The 19,602-nt window shown below is 37.8% G+C and overlaps 1 protein-coding gene across 1 annotated transcript; it reads right to left on the bottom strand.

Annotated features, from left to right (window-relative positions):
* Positions 1–6,307: 6,307 nt before the first annotated feature.
* On the bottom strand, positions 6,308–18,378 carry cahz (carbonic anhydrase). The gene is made up of 7 exons (XM_081598301.1): positions 18,269–18,378; positions 17,018–17,215; positions 14,301–14,419; positions 13,076–13,168; positions 10,726–10,788; positions 10,456–10,611; positions 6,308–8,603 (listed from the first exon to the last, which is right to left on the bottom strand). The coding sequence occupies exons 1-7, from the start codon at positions 18,300–18,302 to the stop codon at positions 8,484–8,486; spliced, it is 783 nt and encodes a 260-aa protein (XP_081454427.1). The 5' UTR covers positions 18,303–18,378; the 3' UTR covers positions 6,308–8,483.
* Between the last annotated feature and the right edge of the window lie 1,224 nt (positions 18,379–19,602).

Raw genomic sequence — 19,602 nt, 5'->3', positions numbered from 1 at the left:
TCAACCAGCCCCCCCAACTTCTTCAAATCAGACAAAATGGGTGTCAATCAACTCGGCTATGTTTGTGCTGGTTTGTGCAGCAAAAATTTTCATTTGTGCTGCTTTGGCTTTGAAGATATTAATGAAAAGGTAAAGGTCAGCATAGCCAGTGATGACTAACCCTAACCCTAACCCCCTAACCCTTCCGCTAGTGAACGGAGCTATTACTTTTGGAAATGCTAACGGAGTTAGAACACCGGTACTGAATGTGAAACCACTACTGACCCTAAACAGCTATAGCCAAACCGGACACAGAGTTATAGAAGTACTTACCGGATCACACATTCTGACCAGAGGTAAGTGTCATTCAGTGTTTCATTTACGAAGATGAAGGTAGCTGCAACAAACATCAGGTCCTCTGTCCTCTTCTTTTGTTTGGTCCTCCTCATCTTCATCATCGTTTGTTATTTCTACATTCGCATTGATTTCAATTTGAAAAGGCTTAATAACGTTACTCATCACTGTTTTGGCTGGAGTTTTAATATTTGACGTAATTTGCCCATATTGCATTGCAGCATGAACAACAATGGCTTGGGTGACAATATTTTATTGAAATGTATAAAAACTAAATAACATACAGTATTATTACTGTATTGTTTTTACATCTAAAATAAATATTTCCGAAGTAAAGTTGATTGTTACATCTAATCGTGGATCCCTTTATAAATGGTAAGTTGGATACATGTCTATAATTATTAAAAATCTAGATTACACTTCTTCACTGCCATTTAAGGGAATGGGGAAGACACCTAACTAGGGTTCCCACCTTTCAGAAATGAAAATAAGGGACGCCCACCACGGCGCGTCATCCTACTCTCATAGGGTGGGATGGGCACTGCAGTGATAGATAATATTTTATGGCAATGTTTATGTTTTTAAAAAGTAACCCATAGAGCAATCGTTCATGCATAGAGCACTCCAAAATTGTACTCCAACCAGAGCATATCTGATTGATTAATTAAGTAAGTGTAAAATGAATTTGGTAAACTGCTCAAGTACTGAGTAACTGATCAAAAGACCTAATTTAATAATCAAAATGTGTCCTCAGACAGGGCTCGAAAAGCATAAGTTATGTGAAAATTCTGGTATTGTAAAACGTATTACCAAAATATTTATACAAATAAGGAGTTGGGTTTGGAGGCTGGTTCTAGATCAAATTTACCACTAGGGCCAGGGTAGTCAGTGCTTTTTCATGGGGACACTTAAAAAAATGAAATAAAAAAAAAACAGAGCAATATTTCATCACTTGATCTAATAAGTGAGCCAAAGAGCCATTGTGTCTCCAGAGATCCAGGTTGCAGATCCCTGGCAGATGGAAAGTCTGATCCTGTCTCCATACAGAAGCTAAAAGTGTGGCACCATAATTTTTAATTCAATGTTAAAGTAAAATTGTGAAGGTTATAACAACCCACCACTGCTCATTAACAAAAGACATTTATTTAGCATAATTTCTTCTGTTCCCTGTTGGCCCCCGTATAGATCCACCCCTGGGCTGCAGGTCTGTGTCTGACATTAGTAATGCATTAAATGACCACTGAACAATGAGTTAATAAAAGATGTTAACATTTCTTAATAAAACAAACAGAAAGCCCTAACAAACCTTTTTAAAAGTAGGAAATATTTATGTATTTACTGTTAGTCTCTCAGTATGGTTTGTTTTCTAAATGACCATTTATATTATTTTGGCTGATATTAAATAAGCAAATGATCAACTCATAACAGTCGACTAAAAGCGCAATAAGAAACTTAATCAATAAATAAAATGCTCTACCATATCACCATCAGGAGATGATTGAGGCATGAAGAGGGCTGATTTCTGGTTCTTTATTCAACCGCCAAATAAGAGACGATTCCGTATTTTAAGGGACGGGTGGTATCCCTACACCCATCTCAAGACAGCAATTTAAAATATTTAACATTTCATACTCAAAGCATCCATAAAATGAAATAAAAGGTGATGGTGCAATTGGGTCCAAGAAGCAGGTGGTTGGTTTGACTTGAGTGAAAACTTCAGAGCATCTCAACCACAGCAAAATTGTCCAGTGTTTCTACAAGTAAAAACAGACATTCAATAGATTGAAAAACGGTACTTCGCTCAGATAAAATGTTAGCTTTAATTGACTCCATATTTCCTCTGAAGTCATTTGCAAACTGTTCACAAGGACAGTCAGTTGGAGTCTGTGAATAAGCAGTAAAGTTTGGGTTAATCATATTATCAATGGTGATTTATTTTTGTGACTGTTATTTTGGCAAAATATTCATTTCTTGAACTTCTGACAGCAGATTTGTATATGTCAAACTTTACACATTGCTTAGTAGTCAATTGTCAATTTGTTTTTCATCCATTTCCTCTTTCTTTCCCGCCATTTCTTTTGAGTTTCTTTATATCTTCAGTTTTCCATGAGCATACTTGTTTATTAAAACCTTTTTTGAGACTAACAGAGCTACATGGTCCATGTTTGAATTAAGTTTGTTGAAAAATTGACTGACCACTGAGTCACAGAAAACAGCTAATATAATAGTGGAAACACCCTTCAGGTGTAAGATGGCGCCTCTTAACAGTTCGAGCCGTGGCCTCACGCTGAATCAAATCAGTTACATTAAAAAACACACAGTGATGGTCAGACATAGCCAGGTCAACAACAGAGGAGCCATAAGAGGCGAAACTATGAGAATAGACGAGGTCAAGTGTGTTGGCAAGTAGCTAAACGCAAAGGCACAATGCTCAAAAGACGGGTATTATTCAAATTAAATATTTTTAATACCTTATCATATTTTAATACAGATGATTTAGTGATTTACTGCTATTCTTCATCACTTGTACAGGCAATTCAGTACTTGCAGTCTGCTTTTACTATAGTTCAAGCTCGTTTACAAACTCTGAAGTTGGTTTTGAATGTGGATAAGACAAAGGCAATGGTTTTTTCACACTCTAGGAAACTATCAGAGATCCATCCATGGCTTACCACTGCTGTAGGGGCACAAATTGAGTTTGTCAGTAATTATAAATATCTTGGCTTTATTTTAGATAAAGAGCTTTCTTTTAAAAATCACATAGCAAATTTGCTACGAACACTGAAAATGAAGATTGGCTTTTATTACAGAAATGGATCTTGTTTCTCTCTTAAAGCTAGAAGTAAATTGGTAGCTGCAACATTCCTGCCACTTCTGGATTATGGAGATGTTTTACATATGAATGCTTCGACCAAATGCCTTCAATCACTAAATACTGTGTATCGTTGTGCTTTAAGGTTTGTAACCGGTGGCAGACGTCTCACACATCATTGTGAGCTGTATGCAAAAGCTGAATGGCCTCCTTTAAAAGAGCCATATTGAGGGTCAATAGTATGACCCTCAATATGGCAATAGTATGTGTAAAACAGACGAGGAATAGAACTGAGACTATGTAGACGCCAATCAGTAGCAGGTGAAGTGACATGGTTACCCGATATGGATGGTGAAGAGGTGTGCTTCACCTTGTAGTCCAGGTAGGCAGTTGGTGTACAGGTTCCTGAATTGTTCAGATGGAGACTGTCAGCTCCAAAAAGATGTCTTCTTCCCCAGAAAACTACAGGTGTGCCGATCGATCGGCCACCGATCATAATTGGCCTATTTCCGTGAAAAAGTGTATGATCGGTATTCGCCGATCATGGTCTCTTGTTACCGATCACACAAACTGATCACCTGCATCTCATTTCGCAGCCTGCCTATGCAGCTGGTCTCCTCTTTCCTTCACACTGCGCAAACGGGCAGCAACAAATCCTAAGCGATGTGGAACTATAACGCACTGAGTGATTGAGGACATTTGCGTGTTGCGGCAGAAAATTGAAGCACGTGGGGTGAAGCAGATCAAAATGCATCAACACGACGAATCTAATATGGCATAAAAACAATGTCATACTTGACGGAGTTTGGCTACATCGAGGCTCACTGCAGTAAAAAAGACATATGGAGGATCAGGTAGCAGGTAAAGCAGCGCACAGCTACAAACACTCACCCGGATTAGCATAACGGTCAGAAAGCTAAACAAATAACCCGCAAAATTATTTAAGTCTTCGAGCTGCGATGTAAGACGCTGGTTCTGCTCTTGAACCGCTGCTACGCGCTACAGGTAGTAATATTTCACAGACGGAGCGCCGCTTCTGCTCCACCTGGTAGTGACTCTCACACCAAACCTATGCTTAAAGCTGCAGCATCTAACCTAAAAAATACATTTTACATACGTATTAAACTTTCGCTGTCCTAACATGAGACAGATAATCTCTAAAAAAAATAATCGATCTCCTCCCTGCTCTGCATAATTACTCCACTCAGTCAGAAACAGCCAATCAGAACTAGCAGTAATCAGCTAGCTGCCATGCTATCAGGAAGTTGTCATTCAGTAACTCAGGATTGTTTATTGTAATAGACCTGTATTTGCCTTTGAATGTTAAATTTTATACTTGATTTTTTTGGCAATGTTGAGAAGTTTTATTTTGGCTCTTTGTATTATTTAGCCTCTTCAGAGCCTTTATATGTTATCAGTCTGTTAAAGATAGTATTATTGATAGCAGTACAATTTGCACAATGCCTGTTTTGTTTTTTTCTTGGAAAAAGTTATTAAAATAAAGTTTTTGTCTAAACTGAGGTGAATTCATGGTTCCTTTTTCCACATAATGTAACCGGTAGTGCTTAAGATTTAAAAAAAAATGTATTATGTGATCGGTATCGGTGATTGATATCGGTGATCGGCCCTCATGGGTGATCGGAATCGGAATCAGCAGGAAAAAACCTGATCGGCACATCTCTACAGAAAACATCAACATTTTCCACAAAGTTCACATTTTGAAGAATGCAAACAGAAGACAGCCAGGTGCCCAGACTAAGAAGTCTGCTGAAACGACCTAGTCCTCTGACAGGTGGGAAGGGGACCCGAGATAAAAACGTGAAGTTTAAACTGTAGAACAGTGACAACAGTGAATAAAATCCTGTTTCAAAGGCTCAGACTGCTGATTTGGGATGTAATTGGTTCCTACATGGATGATTATTCTTTTAACCTGTGGGTGTGATTTAATGATTTCTGGGATTTTATCAACTATTTCCATAATAGTGGAAGGTTAATGTAAGAGCTCCCCTTATTCTCACATTCTTTAGAATAGAATCTAAAGCAGTGAGAGGAGAAGCTGGTCCATTGGGTAAGCCTCTGGTAGCTGTGAGAAACAAAGCCGCTGCATAGAACAAGTCATTTGCTCTCCCAACCCATGAATTCCACCTCTTCAGGAATAGTGTCAGCCAGCTGCTCAGCGGTCGCTGGTGTCTGAGTCTGGCCAATTATTACAATGTCCATGCACATCTCTGCATCCTGTGTCTTGCATAGCATAGATATTTTATGCTCCAGTTAAGCAACTTTCTCAAAAAATGAGAAACAGTTCTAACATCTTGTTGGAGAAGTTCCAAGAGTCATATCCTTTTGAAGAGACAGCTATCTTGATCCTTTGATCCTCAATCAAAGATTGTGTTGAGCAACACACCTTTGAAAATCTTCTACTTATGCTTGTCGTAATTATGGCAATAAATCTCCTGCATTACTGTGTTACTATTTTTACAATTCCATAAATCAGGCAGAAATAAGATGCATCAAACCCATCCTTCAGATGTGTACAAGCCCTGTGCTGCTGTTCATTCAAATATCCAAAATGTGAATAAGGCTAGCAAAGCAAACATGGTCAGAACTTTCACTAGCACAAGACACAAACATCATTATGTTATGGATTAAAGAAAAACTGGAAGCTTTTGCTGACATGTTCTTTAAGTCTTCAGCTGATGATGTAACACATCCAGCTCAGCAGTGATCAGCATGAAGAGGTCTGCACTTTCTTTAATGTAAACTGTACTAAGCAGCACCATTACTTAAGGTTTGTTAAGGATTCATTTGGTGTGCTTTTTTAAAATTTTTGTTTTATTAATTTTTTCCGCATCTTTCCTCTGGGGTTTATGGTCTGGGGATTATTTTTGTCCAGATTGTGTTTATACCAATATTTATGCAGTGATAGTGCTGTTTTGGTCCAACAAATAATACATAGAAGACCATCTTCATATAGCTACTGGTGGATATTCGGTTACACATATTTGCATTTGGTAATATAATCATTATCATTTAGGTGCTAAAATAAAGAACAACTCATAATATACAAGTGGCATAGAGTCAATTAAATGGTTAATTACAACATAACTACTCATATATTTGATTTTTTAAATATATAGGAATAAAGTCTCACCAACTCACAAAGAAGGTTCTCAATACCGGCTTTTATTTAGCAATTTAATGAGTGGACTGCAATCCTAGAAAACACTCGAGCATGGGTAAGATTTCACAGAACACACACAGGCTTTTATTACCAAACAAATCTGAAATAATTCCACAAACAGGCAGGATATAATTATAAGTTAAAGATTAACAAAATATTCCATTATTCATTTTGTCATATTTTTTAGACCTCAGTAAATCTTAGTATAAAGATAGTCAAAGTTTCAAAGATTATATTTTTTTAAATAACAACCATACCCAAGAATTTCATGGGTATGTTTATTCATGCTTTAGTTTGATATTCTAATGTTTCAGATATTACAAATAAGATTTACCAAAAGTGTTGTTAGACCAGAATGGCATTTATTCATCCTCAGAGGAAAAAAAAGGCAAAACATTCTAGAGATAAAATGAAGCAAAAGGTTTAAGTTTCAAGTAGCTGGAGACAAGCAAGAAATTAAAAAGTTGACTTTCTGTATTAATAGTTCAAATAATGAAGAAGAAATTGAAAGCTATTGTATAAAGACGCTTTGGAATACAGCTGTATTGAACACATCACAATTTGTCATAGTAAATATGACTTTTTGACCAGGTGTTTTTAACAACTGAAGTAATCCATATATAGAAGAAACCAAAACAAACAAGTTCAGATGTTATGTGTAGTAATAAGAGGGAAAAGTATTGAACACACAGAAAGGGAAGTGGAAAAGACACCAGTTAAAATCCATCAGTGATCAAAAAGACCTTCTGCCCCTTTTGAGTGCAAATGAATATCAGCTGGTTTATTCCAAACTGATGGCCTATAAAAGCCAAATTGCTGAAAACAGTTCTCGTTGTTGCAGTTGCATGAAGAAAATCCCATCATTTTGTTCTCTTCCTTATGCTGTTCGCCCCCCTGGTGAACTTTTTGTCCCCTCTCTGAAAGATTGTGTCTGAATTTCATGGGTGTTTATTCATTTAGGAAACTGCCACACAATTTCCATCGGCCGCTGATCTGACTAATATCTGTGCAAGAAAGGACAGATTGTTAGGAAGCACAGATAGTGAGAGCACAGTTTTTTCAGTCAGAGAGAAATTGTTTGATGATGAGGAGGAAGTATACTGAAATATTACACTGCCCATTCTCTCAGTTGAAGCAGGAGAATGGCTCATCAACGCCTAACGTTTATCTTTTTGTTTTGTTTTTTATGACATGGAAAAAGATAGATTTTCCAGACTGTCAAATATTATTCCCTCCTCCTCTGAGCTTCTGAACTTGTAATAGTTGTCTCTCTGCCATGATCGCTACATTTACTATACGGTTATAAATTACACACATGGTAAAAAACCATCATGACATATTCTGCAGTGGGAGGGAAGCTCGCCTCAGTGTGGACCGTAAAAGGTCTTTGCAAAAAAAAAATCCAAAAACCACATGACTGTACATTGACAGTTTGACTTTGTTTGAACTACACTGGGCACTTCACAAAGATATGGAGTTGACAAGTACAATTGTTTCAGAAAACAATAAGCAATGCACTCAGTAGCCATGGCCTTTAAGCACGCTCACCACGCAAAACTCCATTTCTGGAGTCGAAGCAAGTTTAAGCTTGTTTAATGTTTGCTGAAAACATTTGGACAAGCCTGTAAAACACTGGGAGAACATAGACTAGTCAGATAAGAGCAATATTGAACTCTTTGGATGCCATAACAAACACCACATTTGAAGGACAAAATGAACTTAGGCTCCATGCAAATAGTGAAGTTTGGAGGTGGGAACATCAATATGTGGGTCTATTTTTTCACATAATTGACAGAATTCATGTAATTGATGATAAATGAAAGTGTACAGACATTATAGAGAAACGTCTGCTGCCAGAATGAAAAAGGGTGAATATTTCAGCAGGACAATGATCCCAAACACAGAGACAAGGAAGCTCTCAACCAGCTACAGAGAGAGAACATAAAACTGCTAGAATAGCCCAATTCATTTTAAATTATTACTCATAATTTAATTTCTGAACTGATTTGTTTTATTTTTTCTATGTGTGGATTACATGGGTTGTTACCAACACCTGGCATTGGTAACACCAGGTGTTCCATGTCAATAGCAAAAATATGTTTTCTATGAAAAATTGTCTTTGTTCAATAATTTGCATACCTGCTGTATAACTAAGATTTACTTAAAGGAAGCACGGACTTGACGGCCCTTGAGGAGCTGTGGAGGACGGAAGTTGTCCACCATGCAGCATGCGGCTTCTCCTTCTCCAGTGAACAGGAGGCTTCGAAACTTTGCCATCTAATAGAATACAGGAACACAGAAACAGTTATGAAGTTCCTTTGACACAATATATGTTGCTTTATGTCACGATATCACAAATTCCCAACAATAACTATTTTCACCCGACCAGCATGATTCACCTACTTTGAATAATAGCCTGCAGTACTCATTAATTTTAATAGAGCAAGTCCTTGCATGTATTGGGCTGATGAACCCATAAGATATAATTTTAATAAAATATTATTTTAACTGACTGAGTATTTTGTAATTGTAAAAATCGCTTTATTAAGTCCACAGGACCCCAAAGTGCTTCACACTACATTCAGTCATTCACTGATTTTCATTCACACCCTGATGGTGACAAGCTACTGGATAGCAGCCACAGCTGCCCTGGGCAGTCTGACAAACTCAAAGCTGTCATGCACTGAGGCCACCGGCCTTCTGACCTCCACCAGCAGGCAAGGTGAGTGAAGTGTCTTACCCAAAGACACAACGACAGAGTGGGTATCAAACTGGCAACTCATCAATAAAGTTATGAACTCCTACCACCGTCAATGGGGTGTTAATGTCTTTTTTTTGCTAGTTAAGCCTTTTTTAAACAACATTAGAAATACTTTAAGAGGCAAATAAACAAATAATTGTGTTTATTTTATAAGCCCTTAACTGTCACAGTAAAAACACTTTCATGCAGGCCTAATTTGCAATAACAGCATTATTATTATAGGGACAATCCATGTGACACTCTCAAAGCATCACCTGGATGGCACCCCTTTTGGTGGCACCCAAAAAGGGTGGTGTTGATGAAGACCAATCATAAGTCCCATAATGACTGGTTCTTCCAAAAGAACCAGGAAGAAAAGTTCTTGTATCAACGTTAGAGAAAGTGATCTGCTTTCCCTATAGTAGCAAAGGATGCTTAAAAACAATGGCCTTTTTTCTGGTCTGTATACTACAGTTAATGATTGATTACTCCGTTATCAATTGATTTAATTAATTGTTTCAGTTCTAGTTTACAGTTATCTGTTCAGTTCCAATGTTAATGATCTCAGCAATGTAGTGAACAGTCATTCCTGAATAAGTTTGAAATCCATTCACCCATTATCCCACATGCTTGTCCCCAGTGGGGTCGTGAGGGAGTCTCCAGCAGTCAACGGGCGAGAGGCGGGGTTGACCGCTGGAGATCGCCAGCAGTCAACCCCGCCAGTCCATCACAGGGCAACTCAGAGACAAACAGGACAATCATGCACACACACACACACACACACACACACACACACACACACACACACACACACACACACACACACACACACACACACACACACACACACGCACACACGCACACACACACACACACACACACACACGCACGCACACGCACACACACCTAAGCAGGATTTAGACAAACTAATTAATCTATCAGTCATGTACCCGGAGAGAACCCACGTATGCAGAGGGAGAACATGCAAACTCCAGGTAGCAAGACCTTCTTGCTCCCAGGCAACAGTTCCACCAACTGCGCTACAGTGCAGTTTGAAATAAATCCCAGCAAATCCAGTGTAGATTTCACTGACTTGTGAACTATACTTATCCAGTAACATCCAGCTGAGAATATAACAGAGACAAACTATATGTTGACATTCTTTTCCCCACCTGTCAGCCAGTACATACACAATATAGATGTCTAATAAATGTTACATGAACATCATATGAATGAGAACTTTTTTTTCCTCTCAAAAAAGCTTCAATGTTTCAGTTTTAGATCTACAATAAGCATAATTTAAAATTGAAAATAAAAAATGTTGAACTCTTAACTGATTCATTTAGCTTTTCTGTCCTTCCAGTGTTTTAAGTGGACCAAGCTACCCACCTGAGCAGGGCTCACACTTATAGGCTCCCTGAGGACAATCCAGGTGACGCTCTCCAAAAGGGGTGGGGTCGTCAAAGATCCATCATAAGTCCAATAATCCAGAGAACCAGGAAGAAGAGTTCTTGCATCAAAGTTAGAGAAAGTTGTCTGCTTTCCCTATATGTTTCACACAGAAGAGATGAAAACGTAAAGCTGGATGAACAGGCTATCAGTATGAGCACATTTAAATAACGCAAGTTCAATTCCACCTCAGATTGTTTTTGTTTGTACCTTTGTCTTAATAGAGTCCAAAGCATCCAGAACTTTCTGAAGCCGGGGGTTGGCTGCACCAATCTGAAAGAAAACATCTTGTTATTGCGCAACTCCTCCCTCCCCTTCTCTCTCTCTCTACTTCCCCTTCTCAGAGGAGGGAGATGTGCAGCCAGCTCTCCATCTAACGGGTAAATTGAGTTTCCTAAATCTGATGGGATTTACCCTGTCCAGAACTGAGTAAACTCTGTTTAAGCTGGCATCGAGAAAGACTAGCCTGGTTTCTGACGACCTCCCCCTCCAGATGTCCCACCTTCTTCACCCTGTGAATTAGCCAGATTGAGCTGCCTGCAACCAGCTAGTTTCACAGAGCTTCACCTGCTAACGGTCGCTCTTTCTCTTTTTTACAACTTGCACTTGTTACTGAACCAGGTTGGTTTTAGTGACTCAGTCGAGTCCCAAGGGTGTTTTAGTTTTGGCTAAAAGCAACCTATAAAACATTTTCCACTTTTTCCTCCCAGAATCAAACTTCATAGCTATTTTACAACCATCAAAGAACTTTAAGGTGACTCATTAATTGAATGTCCACAACATCTTTTAGATTTTCTTAATGCTAATTATTTTATTAGTAAGGCAATTTTGCAAGAGTCAGTGCAGCTTAATTCAGTAGCAGAAATAATCAAATAAGTAAAATCAATAATCTAGCCTATCTTTCCCTAATGCTGACACTGTGAACTAAAAAAGGGAAACTTTGAGAGAGACGGATGGAGTTTGGCATCTTGAACTACAGAACTGGCCTGATGATGAAGAAGGTGTTGCAGCAGCAGGAGGCTCACAGTACAGGAAGAGTACTGACTTAGAGCAGCAGGTCTCTGGCCTCAGGGTGACTTCCTCATACTCGTAGCGGTCCTCAGCTTCTTGTCTTGCAGCTCTGTGGCTCCCTTCTCCTCGTCTCACAATCTTCCTGGTCCCACGGAAGGAACACACCAGTTCTTCCTCTTTGTCTTTGTCTTTATCTTCATCTTTGCCTTGGTCTTCGTCTTTGGGGGTCTGAACCCAGCTGATGAGAGAAGTGCGATTTGAAGCCACATGTTGCGGGTTGACGGGTTGGTCCCCATGTGCAGAACAGTCTTCGGCTCTGTGGCCCCGGCTCTTCTTCAGCTGCAGAGTTCTTTGTCCATCTCGATCTTGGCTCCAAGCTGCCTGAAGGATCCAACAACGATTCCTCTTTTGCACCCACCTTATAAAGGGTTTATCCACCTTTTGGTGCGTTTACATTGGCTAGCTTTGTTGCTGTGCCTCTCATTGGCTGACTGCTTGGACAGATGATCTCATATCCATCACCTTGGAGACATTATGACCTGATCTCTGTTCCAATGATCCCCGAGTTGCTCAACAGTCCTCCTACACTTGTTGTTTGCCCAACCTTTTCTTAGGAAAGTTAAAGTTTAGCAATAAGGCCTTGGTCACCTCCGCTCTCCCATCAGTTCCTCTTTTCCCCTGACCTTTCACCTACCATCTACCTTCAACACATCAGTGACCTTTAATTACAGTTACAACATTTTACACCTTTTCAATTTCAATGTCAAAATCACATTTATAACCTTTTAGTTTCTCTGATTTAACATTCATTTATAATGTTATAACCATAACTTATTAGTTACTCTTATTATAATCATAATGTGAGTTATTACAGACATTTCTGACAAGAAACCAAAAATAATCCATTATTCTAATTATTTGATACCAAGTTACAGTTACTTGTTTCACCTTTAAGTAAGTGTAAATATTCTTATAATCAAACCAACATCAACCACTGGTTAAACCAATATTAATTATTGGCATAATTACAAGTCATTATTATTAATGTAAGTATTTTACTCTAGGTTTTATCCAATTACTCAAAATGTTTAGATTTTATTCTTTAAAAACCTTTAATGCTTTAAAATAAGGAATGGTCTGAACTATTTTTAGCTGATGCAAGATAGAAATTTCCCCTTTCTTCAGGAAACCAGCTCTTTCTGTTTCATGACTCTCTTTCTGCCTGACTATGATTTTTTATGATTAAATAGAAAAAAGTAGAATTAACGCAAAGTTTGCAGGACACAATAACAACAAACACAACCAGATTAATTTTATTACTGTCTGACTCTACTGTTGGGTCTTGATGTCACCTGTGTAATTAATTTTAAGGTAAATTTATTTATTATTACTATTAAACTAAAATCTCCAGCATGGGGAAGTGGGATGAGCTCGACTTTTCTCGACAATCTCCTTTAATGTAGTTTTCTTCAAATACAAAGTTATTATAGACATTTTTTCCAACACACCTCTATTGGAGATCCTGGTGGAAAGAGCACTGATTACTTACTTTGAGAAAGATTCCAACCACAGCCAGTCCATCAGGCTTGTCAGCAGCCTCCCCAAAGCTGGGATATTTGGTATTCCAGTGCACCAGGTGAAGCTAACAAGAAAAGACGTATGCTGTTATCTGTATTAGCAGGAACCTTTAAAAGTCAAATAAACTATGTTCACTTCATCAAGGTATTCGGTCGACATGCAGTACAACTCCACACACACACATGCACACACCTAGACACACGCACACACACACACACACACACACACACACACACACACACACACACACACACACACACACACACACACACACACACACACACGCACACACACACACACACACACGCGCACACACACACACACACACACACACACACACGCACACACACACACACAAAATTAGCATATTGTGATAAAGTTCATTATTTTCCATAATATAATGATAAAAATTAAACTGTTATATATTTTAGATTCATAGCACACCAACTGAAATATTTCATGTCTATTGTTTTAATACTGATGATTTTGGCATACAGCTCATGAAAACCCAAAATCCCTGTCTCAAAAAATTAGCATATTTCATCCGACCAATAAAAGAAAAGTGTTTTTAATACCAAAAAAGTCAACCTTCAAATAATTATGTTCAGTTATGCACTCAATACTTGGTCAGGAATCCTTTTGCAGCCTTCAATGCGGCATGGAGGCCATCAGCCTGTGGCCCTGCTGAGGTGTTAGTCAGGTCAGCAGTCTGACCCATGATTGCGGTTTTGAGCAATGAACCAGGCTGGGAGTTTTTAAAAGCCTCAGGAATCTTTTGCAGGTGTTTAGAGTTACTTCAATGATTCAGATGATTAGGTTAACTGCTCATCCAGAGAACCTTTTCATGAGATGCTAATTTTTTTAGATGGATTTTGGGTTTTCATGAGCTGTATGCCAACATCATCAGTATTAAAACAATAAAAGACCTGAAATATTTCAGTTGGTGTGCAATGAATCTAAAATATATGACAGTTTAATTTTTATCATTACATTATGGAAAATAATTAACTTTATCACAATATGCTAATTTTTTGAGAAGGACCTGTATGTACCTGAGCCTTTAAACTAAGGGGACAAAGTCCTGCCTTGTATTTGATGTGAGGAGTTTAAGGTTATAGCAAATCTTCACATTATTATTTTTCTATGCATGTGTTCAACAATACAAACATAACTCAGCAAACTGTTGAATTCATTACCTCACAAGGGAACTTGACGCCGTTTATAGTGTGTTCAGATCCTCTATCATCACTGCCTCCCCAGTGGAAATGAAATTGCTTCAGTCGGTACATTCCAGAGATGGGACCTCCAGTCAGGGCTGAGAAATACAAATAATAGACTCATTAAAGTTTGAGTTGACTTTTTGTAGAATTAAGTCAAAGAGATCTTAAATGTTTACTAGAACAAAATAAAGGATTTGAGTAAGAGTGACTTAAATTTGTCATGTTAAACCCCCTTATGAATTAAGCTGCAAAAACTTAGCAAATTGAGATGGAAGGACTTAGTGAATTGAGTTGGTCAGACGAAACTGGCATTGAACTCAATTGTTTTAAGTAAAGTCAAAGTGAAAAGTTCCTTAGGTTAAAGATTTGTAAGTTTTGAGTTCATTAAACACAAAAAATAAGTTAAAGCAAAAGAATTAAGTGAAATTAATGTAAATAAGTCCATAAGATGAACTGCAGCCCAAATACACTTTTTAGAGTGAACCTGTCCAGGGTGACCCCGCCTCTCTCCCAAAATGTCTCACTGGAGATATAGGCCCCAGCACCCCACCCAACCCCGCTAGGGACAAGTGTGTACAGAAAATGGATGGATGGATGGAAGTGTAAATGTATCATTTCCAATTTTTCATGGTATATTATTCAACTATTTCCTCTTAAAGCTGATCAACAATAGCTTACAAAAAAGTCATAGCTAGCAGGAGCATTTCAGCACGCTATATTGAAAGAGCTTTGTCATTGGCTGATGAAAATAGAAACATTATTTATTTGTTGTTTTTTTCCTCTGTCTTAAAGTAGTTCCAAACTAAATATTTTATAACTTCTTAGTGTACAGCTTGATACTCTTTTTACAGTATCCTCTAAATCAGGGGTGTCCAAACTTTTTGCAAAGGGGGCCAGATTTGGTGTGTTAAAAATGTAGGGGGGCCGATCTTGGAGGATGTTCTTTACATAGAACATCAATATATTTAAACGCATTTCAGCAAGCCATTCTGTGTTTTACATTTGCTTTTTTATTTTAATTTCAGCGATCTTAAGCATGTCTTTTGGTTCATTTGAAACATGCATATCATATGCAATTGAATATTCACTTAACTTCACTTTTTTAACACTAACTTTTTTAAACAGAAGTAATTGTATTCTATTGTGCAAATTACATTTGAAATATAAAAAAAATATCTCACCATGGCAGTTCAATATTTACAGAATTTTTAAATAAAATAACAGAAAACATAACAAGTAACAGTCATATCAACAAGTGCAGGGCTCATTTGAAATATGACATATTAGTAAATGTTGATCAGATTTTTAAAAGTTTATTATTCTGGAGTGAAAACTGAAAACTTGTCTGAATTTATGACTTATATTGATCTTAATAACCAAAAAATTTATTCAGAGATTTATTGTAAATGACAAATGACTTGCCTGCATTAATGTGATACTGAGATCTGGACTGCGGCACATAGGTCAGGTCTGGCTCAAAGGCAGTGGTACTGATGCGCAAGATGTCTCGTATGTGAGAGTCCGTTATTTAAGTTCACAATCGAGAATGTCTTCTCACACAAATACGTTGACTAGGGTTGCAACCCGTCCCGTAATATAGGGAACCATGCCGTATTTGACTGTTAAATACGGCATGGTTGAACCGAAACGGGACGCGATTTGTTCCGTATTCTACAAATATGTACGTGTAATAACAAAGACGTTTTCCCCGAGTACTTTATATAGTAGGCTGCCCCAGTCATTGTTTCACTCACGGTGTTGCGATATTGCGTCCAACTGCGCTAAATACACTCTAACTTAAAAGTTACAAACCTTTTCCTTAAAGGATTTTTTTACTTTGACTTTACTTGAAAGAATTAAGTTCAATACCATATTTGTATCCTGTCTGACATCATGACTCCAGCTCACCAGGGACAGATTCTGTACCAACCAGCAGTGGCGCAACTACACATTATTCAGGTGGATGCGAAAACATAGATCGGCGCCCCCCCCCCCCCCCCCCCTCCCCCCGACCGAGGGAAGGAACGTCAGGGTGAAGGAGCGACACTCACTCAGCCCCATTTTTGAGAAGCTTTATCTGAGCCAGCGTCATTTGTGTCTAATAGCGTGTCCTTCATAATTAAACTGAAATAAATAGAATTGTTTACTACATATTAAGGGTAAGTTCTTGGGTATGTTTCACATTTCTTTTCATCTGTTTATGTTGATCATTTGATATTTGAAGTTGCCTGCATGTTCAAAAATTACATTTTTAAGGCTTTTATGACAGATTATAGCTGTTTATCTGTGACAACTACTGGAGCGCAGAGTAAAATTGAAGAGTCACGATGGGCTGAACATGCATGTTGACCTTGAGATAAAGAACCAGGGCTGTTAGGAGATAACTGAACACTTACATCATCAGACACGCTTATCTGTGTGTACATACAGCACACACAGGGTGGAGAAAACAAGCAAGAGAGATAAAATTCAAAGGTAAAATAATAATATATCTTGAAAGTATTTAAAATAAAAGTCAGAAATCAGGTTTTAGGAGTTTAGGATGTCATGTTTGTTATTCAAACAATACATCTGAGTGACACAGGACTTGAAACAAAACTAAAACCATTTCCAGAATGAGTATAAAATGATGAAGTGTGTGTTTGTGGTCCTTCAGAACTTTAGTCTCAAACTTAGGGGTCAGCTTTGCTTACTGGAGCTGTCTGTGTCGTCCACAAAGTCCACCTGGAAGGAGTGTCCATTGTTGAGAATGCCCCTGGCGTTGGACGGGTCATACTGGAGTTTCAGACGCTTCAGAGACGGATCATATTGGGCCTCCTTGGTAACGACGTTGATGGGAGACTGTCTGGGTCCATTAGCAAGCGGGAAGTTTTCTGCCCACTTGTCAGGTCCTGTAAATGTAAAAATGAGGACCTATTCAAGTTTGTTATATAAAGACAAAGTTTTTACCGTGACCATTTTGATGTTCCAGTACATCTTGAAGAAAAGCAGCATTGCTCCCATAGAAACAAACGCAGTGTGATCATTCATAATGAATACTTACAGAATGGTTCATTTTACAAGGCATCACTCATTTATTTCTTAGGCAACATCTCTATTAAGTTTTGAAAAAAGAGAAAGCTGTGAGTGAACTACAAATGCAGGTCAAATTTTATTGCTAGCATCAATATGAACAGAATAAAATGTTAAATTTAGTAAGAAGTTATGACTTTTATTGTGTTTACTGAACGCAGTAAACACAATAAGATATTTCAGATATTTCTAACATATTTTTCAACTGTAAAAGTCAATGCATTCAGAAAACTTAGCTGGCAGGAAACCGACTGCCTGAAACGAACAACCATCACTTTAGCTGATCCTCCTCATCATGACCTTGAGTGTCCAGAGTTGGGAATGTCCGAGCGGCGCATCATAAAGCTGATGTGTTTTAACCGCAGTTGTTGCCATGAAGCAGCTCTCCTCAGGCTGTCCTGCTACATTCGTTACTCCAGAAAAGTGTGATAATTGTTTACTTTAAATGGCAACAAAGTAACCATTAAAACAGCTGAATAGATTTTACACCCTTCAACTTTACGTAAAAACTACTGATTTAATTATGTTTGTGTAGCGCAAATCCTGGAGCAGAAATGTACGGCAATTAAAACCAGAAGCTCCCATTGGGTAGAATTTATTTGAATATTCAATATTGTTTACCTTAATGTTAAACTATAATTAAATTCTACTTAATAATTTTGAGCTGACAGTGTTTAGACAGAAATAAGTAAAATGTAATTTAAATAATAATTATAATTTTATAAAAGTGTAATTAAACACGCACTAATTTATTTATTTATTTTTATCAATAGGCTGCTGGCATTTCTTTTGCAGTTATTAATGTAGTCCAGTCACAGTGTAATAAGGAATGACTTCCCGGTTGGCAGTGCTGGAGGCTGCAGGGTTCTTACCGTCGCTCGGTCCGTATCCCCATCCGTGAGACATGGCTGCTGCTGAACGCTGCGGTGGCAGAGGCTGCTCGGGTGACCCGTATTGGGGCGCTTCATGAAGGACCTGGTAATGCTCGCTGTGAGGGGCTTGGCTTGCATGGTTACGTCATTTCTCCCCTCCTATTTGGCTGTGAAGTGTGCAAAGCTGTGAGTGATGAGATGAGTTGGGAAGCAGAGACGAACTGTGGTCCCGATCCGAACAGGTCAGGATCCAAGCCTTTAGCACCGATTTCAACTTTTGAAGGCGTTTCCAATTGCCCTGAAGAGTTGATGGCAAAATGCTGGTTTGTGTTGTCCAGGGATAAAAGTAGTTTTAAATTCTTGCCAGCACTATAACGAAAATCTCCAGGGGCTCATTGTGCAAACCAAAACAAAATCATGAATATTTTACTGTCCTGGGTAAACCTGGGCTACCTGTATGGATAAGCAGAAGTCAAACCACTTCAGAATGTGAAAAAATATGCATTTTAGTTCTGCCATATGGGGTGGAAAGTAATTAGCTACATTTAAATTTATTGATGTAATTACAATTTGTCTTACGTTGTTTACAAAACCTGAACTTTTATCTTTCCTTGAATTAGTTTTGAATAAAGTTACTCAGTTATATTTGAAATCATAACCATTTGAAATCAAACACCAGAAAAAACAGCATTTATCTTTCAACTGGGTTTGTATTAAGATTTCATGGTGTTGCATCAATTGGAAGACAGATTAAGGAAAACCCATAAAGTTTAGTTCAACTTAACTTCTGAGAAAAAGAATACCCCTCACTGAATTTAATGCATCAATTTAACTGCAAATATCATACATTGTAAATTTGTATATTTTAACAACACATGTAAGTGTCAATTTTATCAGGTACTTGTATTGTCTAAAACTGGAAGCAGAAAATCAGATGCTTAGTTTGGAATCATTTATTTAACTATTAGATATTAGGGACAAACCGTTGATATAAGACATTGGAAATTATCTTATTCCATCTTATGCTATTAAAAATACACATAATATTTTGTGTTTTTTTATTGATAAATGCTCCTTAAAAAACAGTTTGGCAAGCCGTTTCAACATAAATTCGGTTTTACCGCCTTTACATTCCAGATATCTCAAATTGTTTTGTGATATCTCTAATTACATTCTGACTAGTCGAAATGACGTCAGATTTACCGTTGACTTGTATGGAGACTTCAATTCAAGATATCTAAAATGAATATCTGAAATACACATTTCAGATTTCTACAATTAAATTATGACTAGTCATAAAGTAAATTCAAGATATCTTGATTTTGGTTTTGACT

This window comes from Poecilia reticulata, chromosome 17 (assembly GCF_904066995.2).
Source record: "Poecilia reticulata chromosome 17, P_reticulata-male-v2, whole genome shotgun sequence".
In the NCBI taxonomy this organism is placed as follows: Eukaryota; Metazoa; Chordata; class Actinopteri; order Cyprinodontiformes; family Poeciliidae; genus Poecilia; species Poecilia reticulata.
The sequence above is the reverse complement of the archived record's forward strand: the minus strand, read 5'-3'. Positions and strand labels throughout refer to the sequence as shown.

Bases quoted from the DNA above. Each gene is read 5' to 3' on its own strand.
- cahz (XM_081598301.1), bottom strand. From the start codon at position 18,302: ATGTCTCACGGATGGGGATACGGACCGAGCGACG. The intron at 14,420-17,017 runs GTAAGCAAAGCT...TGTATTTCTCAG, and splicing joins GGACGACACAGACAGCTCCA to CCCTGACTGGAGGTCCCATC. The intron at 13,169-14,300 runs GTAATGAATTCA...TTTTCTTGTTAG, and splicing joins GCGTCAAGTTCCCTTGTGAG to CTTCACCTGGTGCACTGGAA.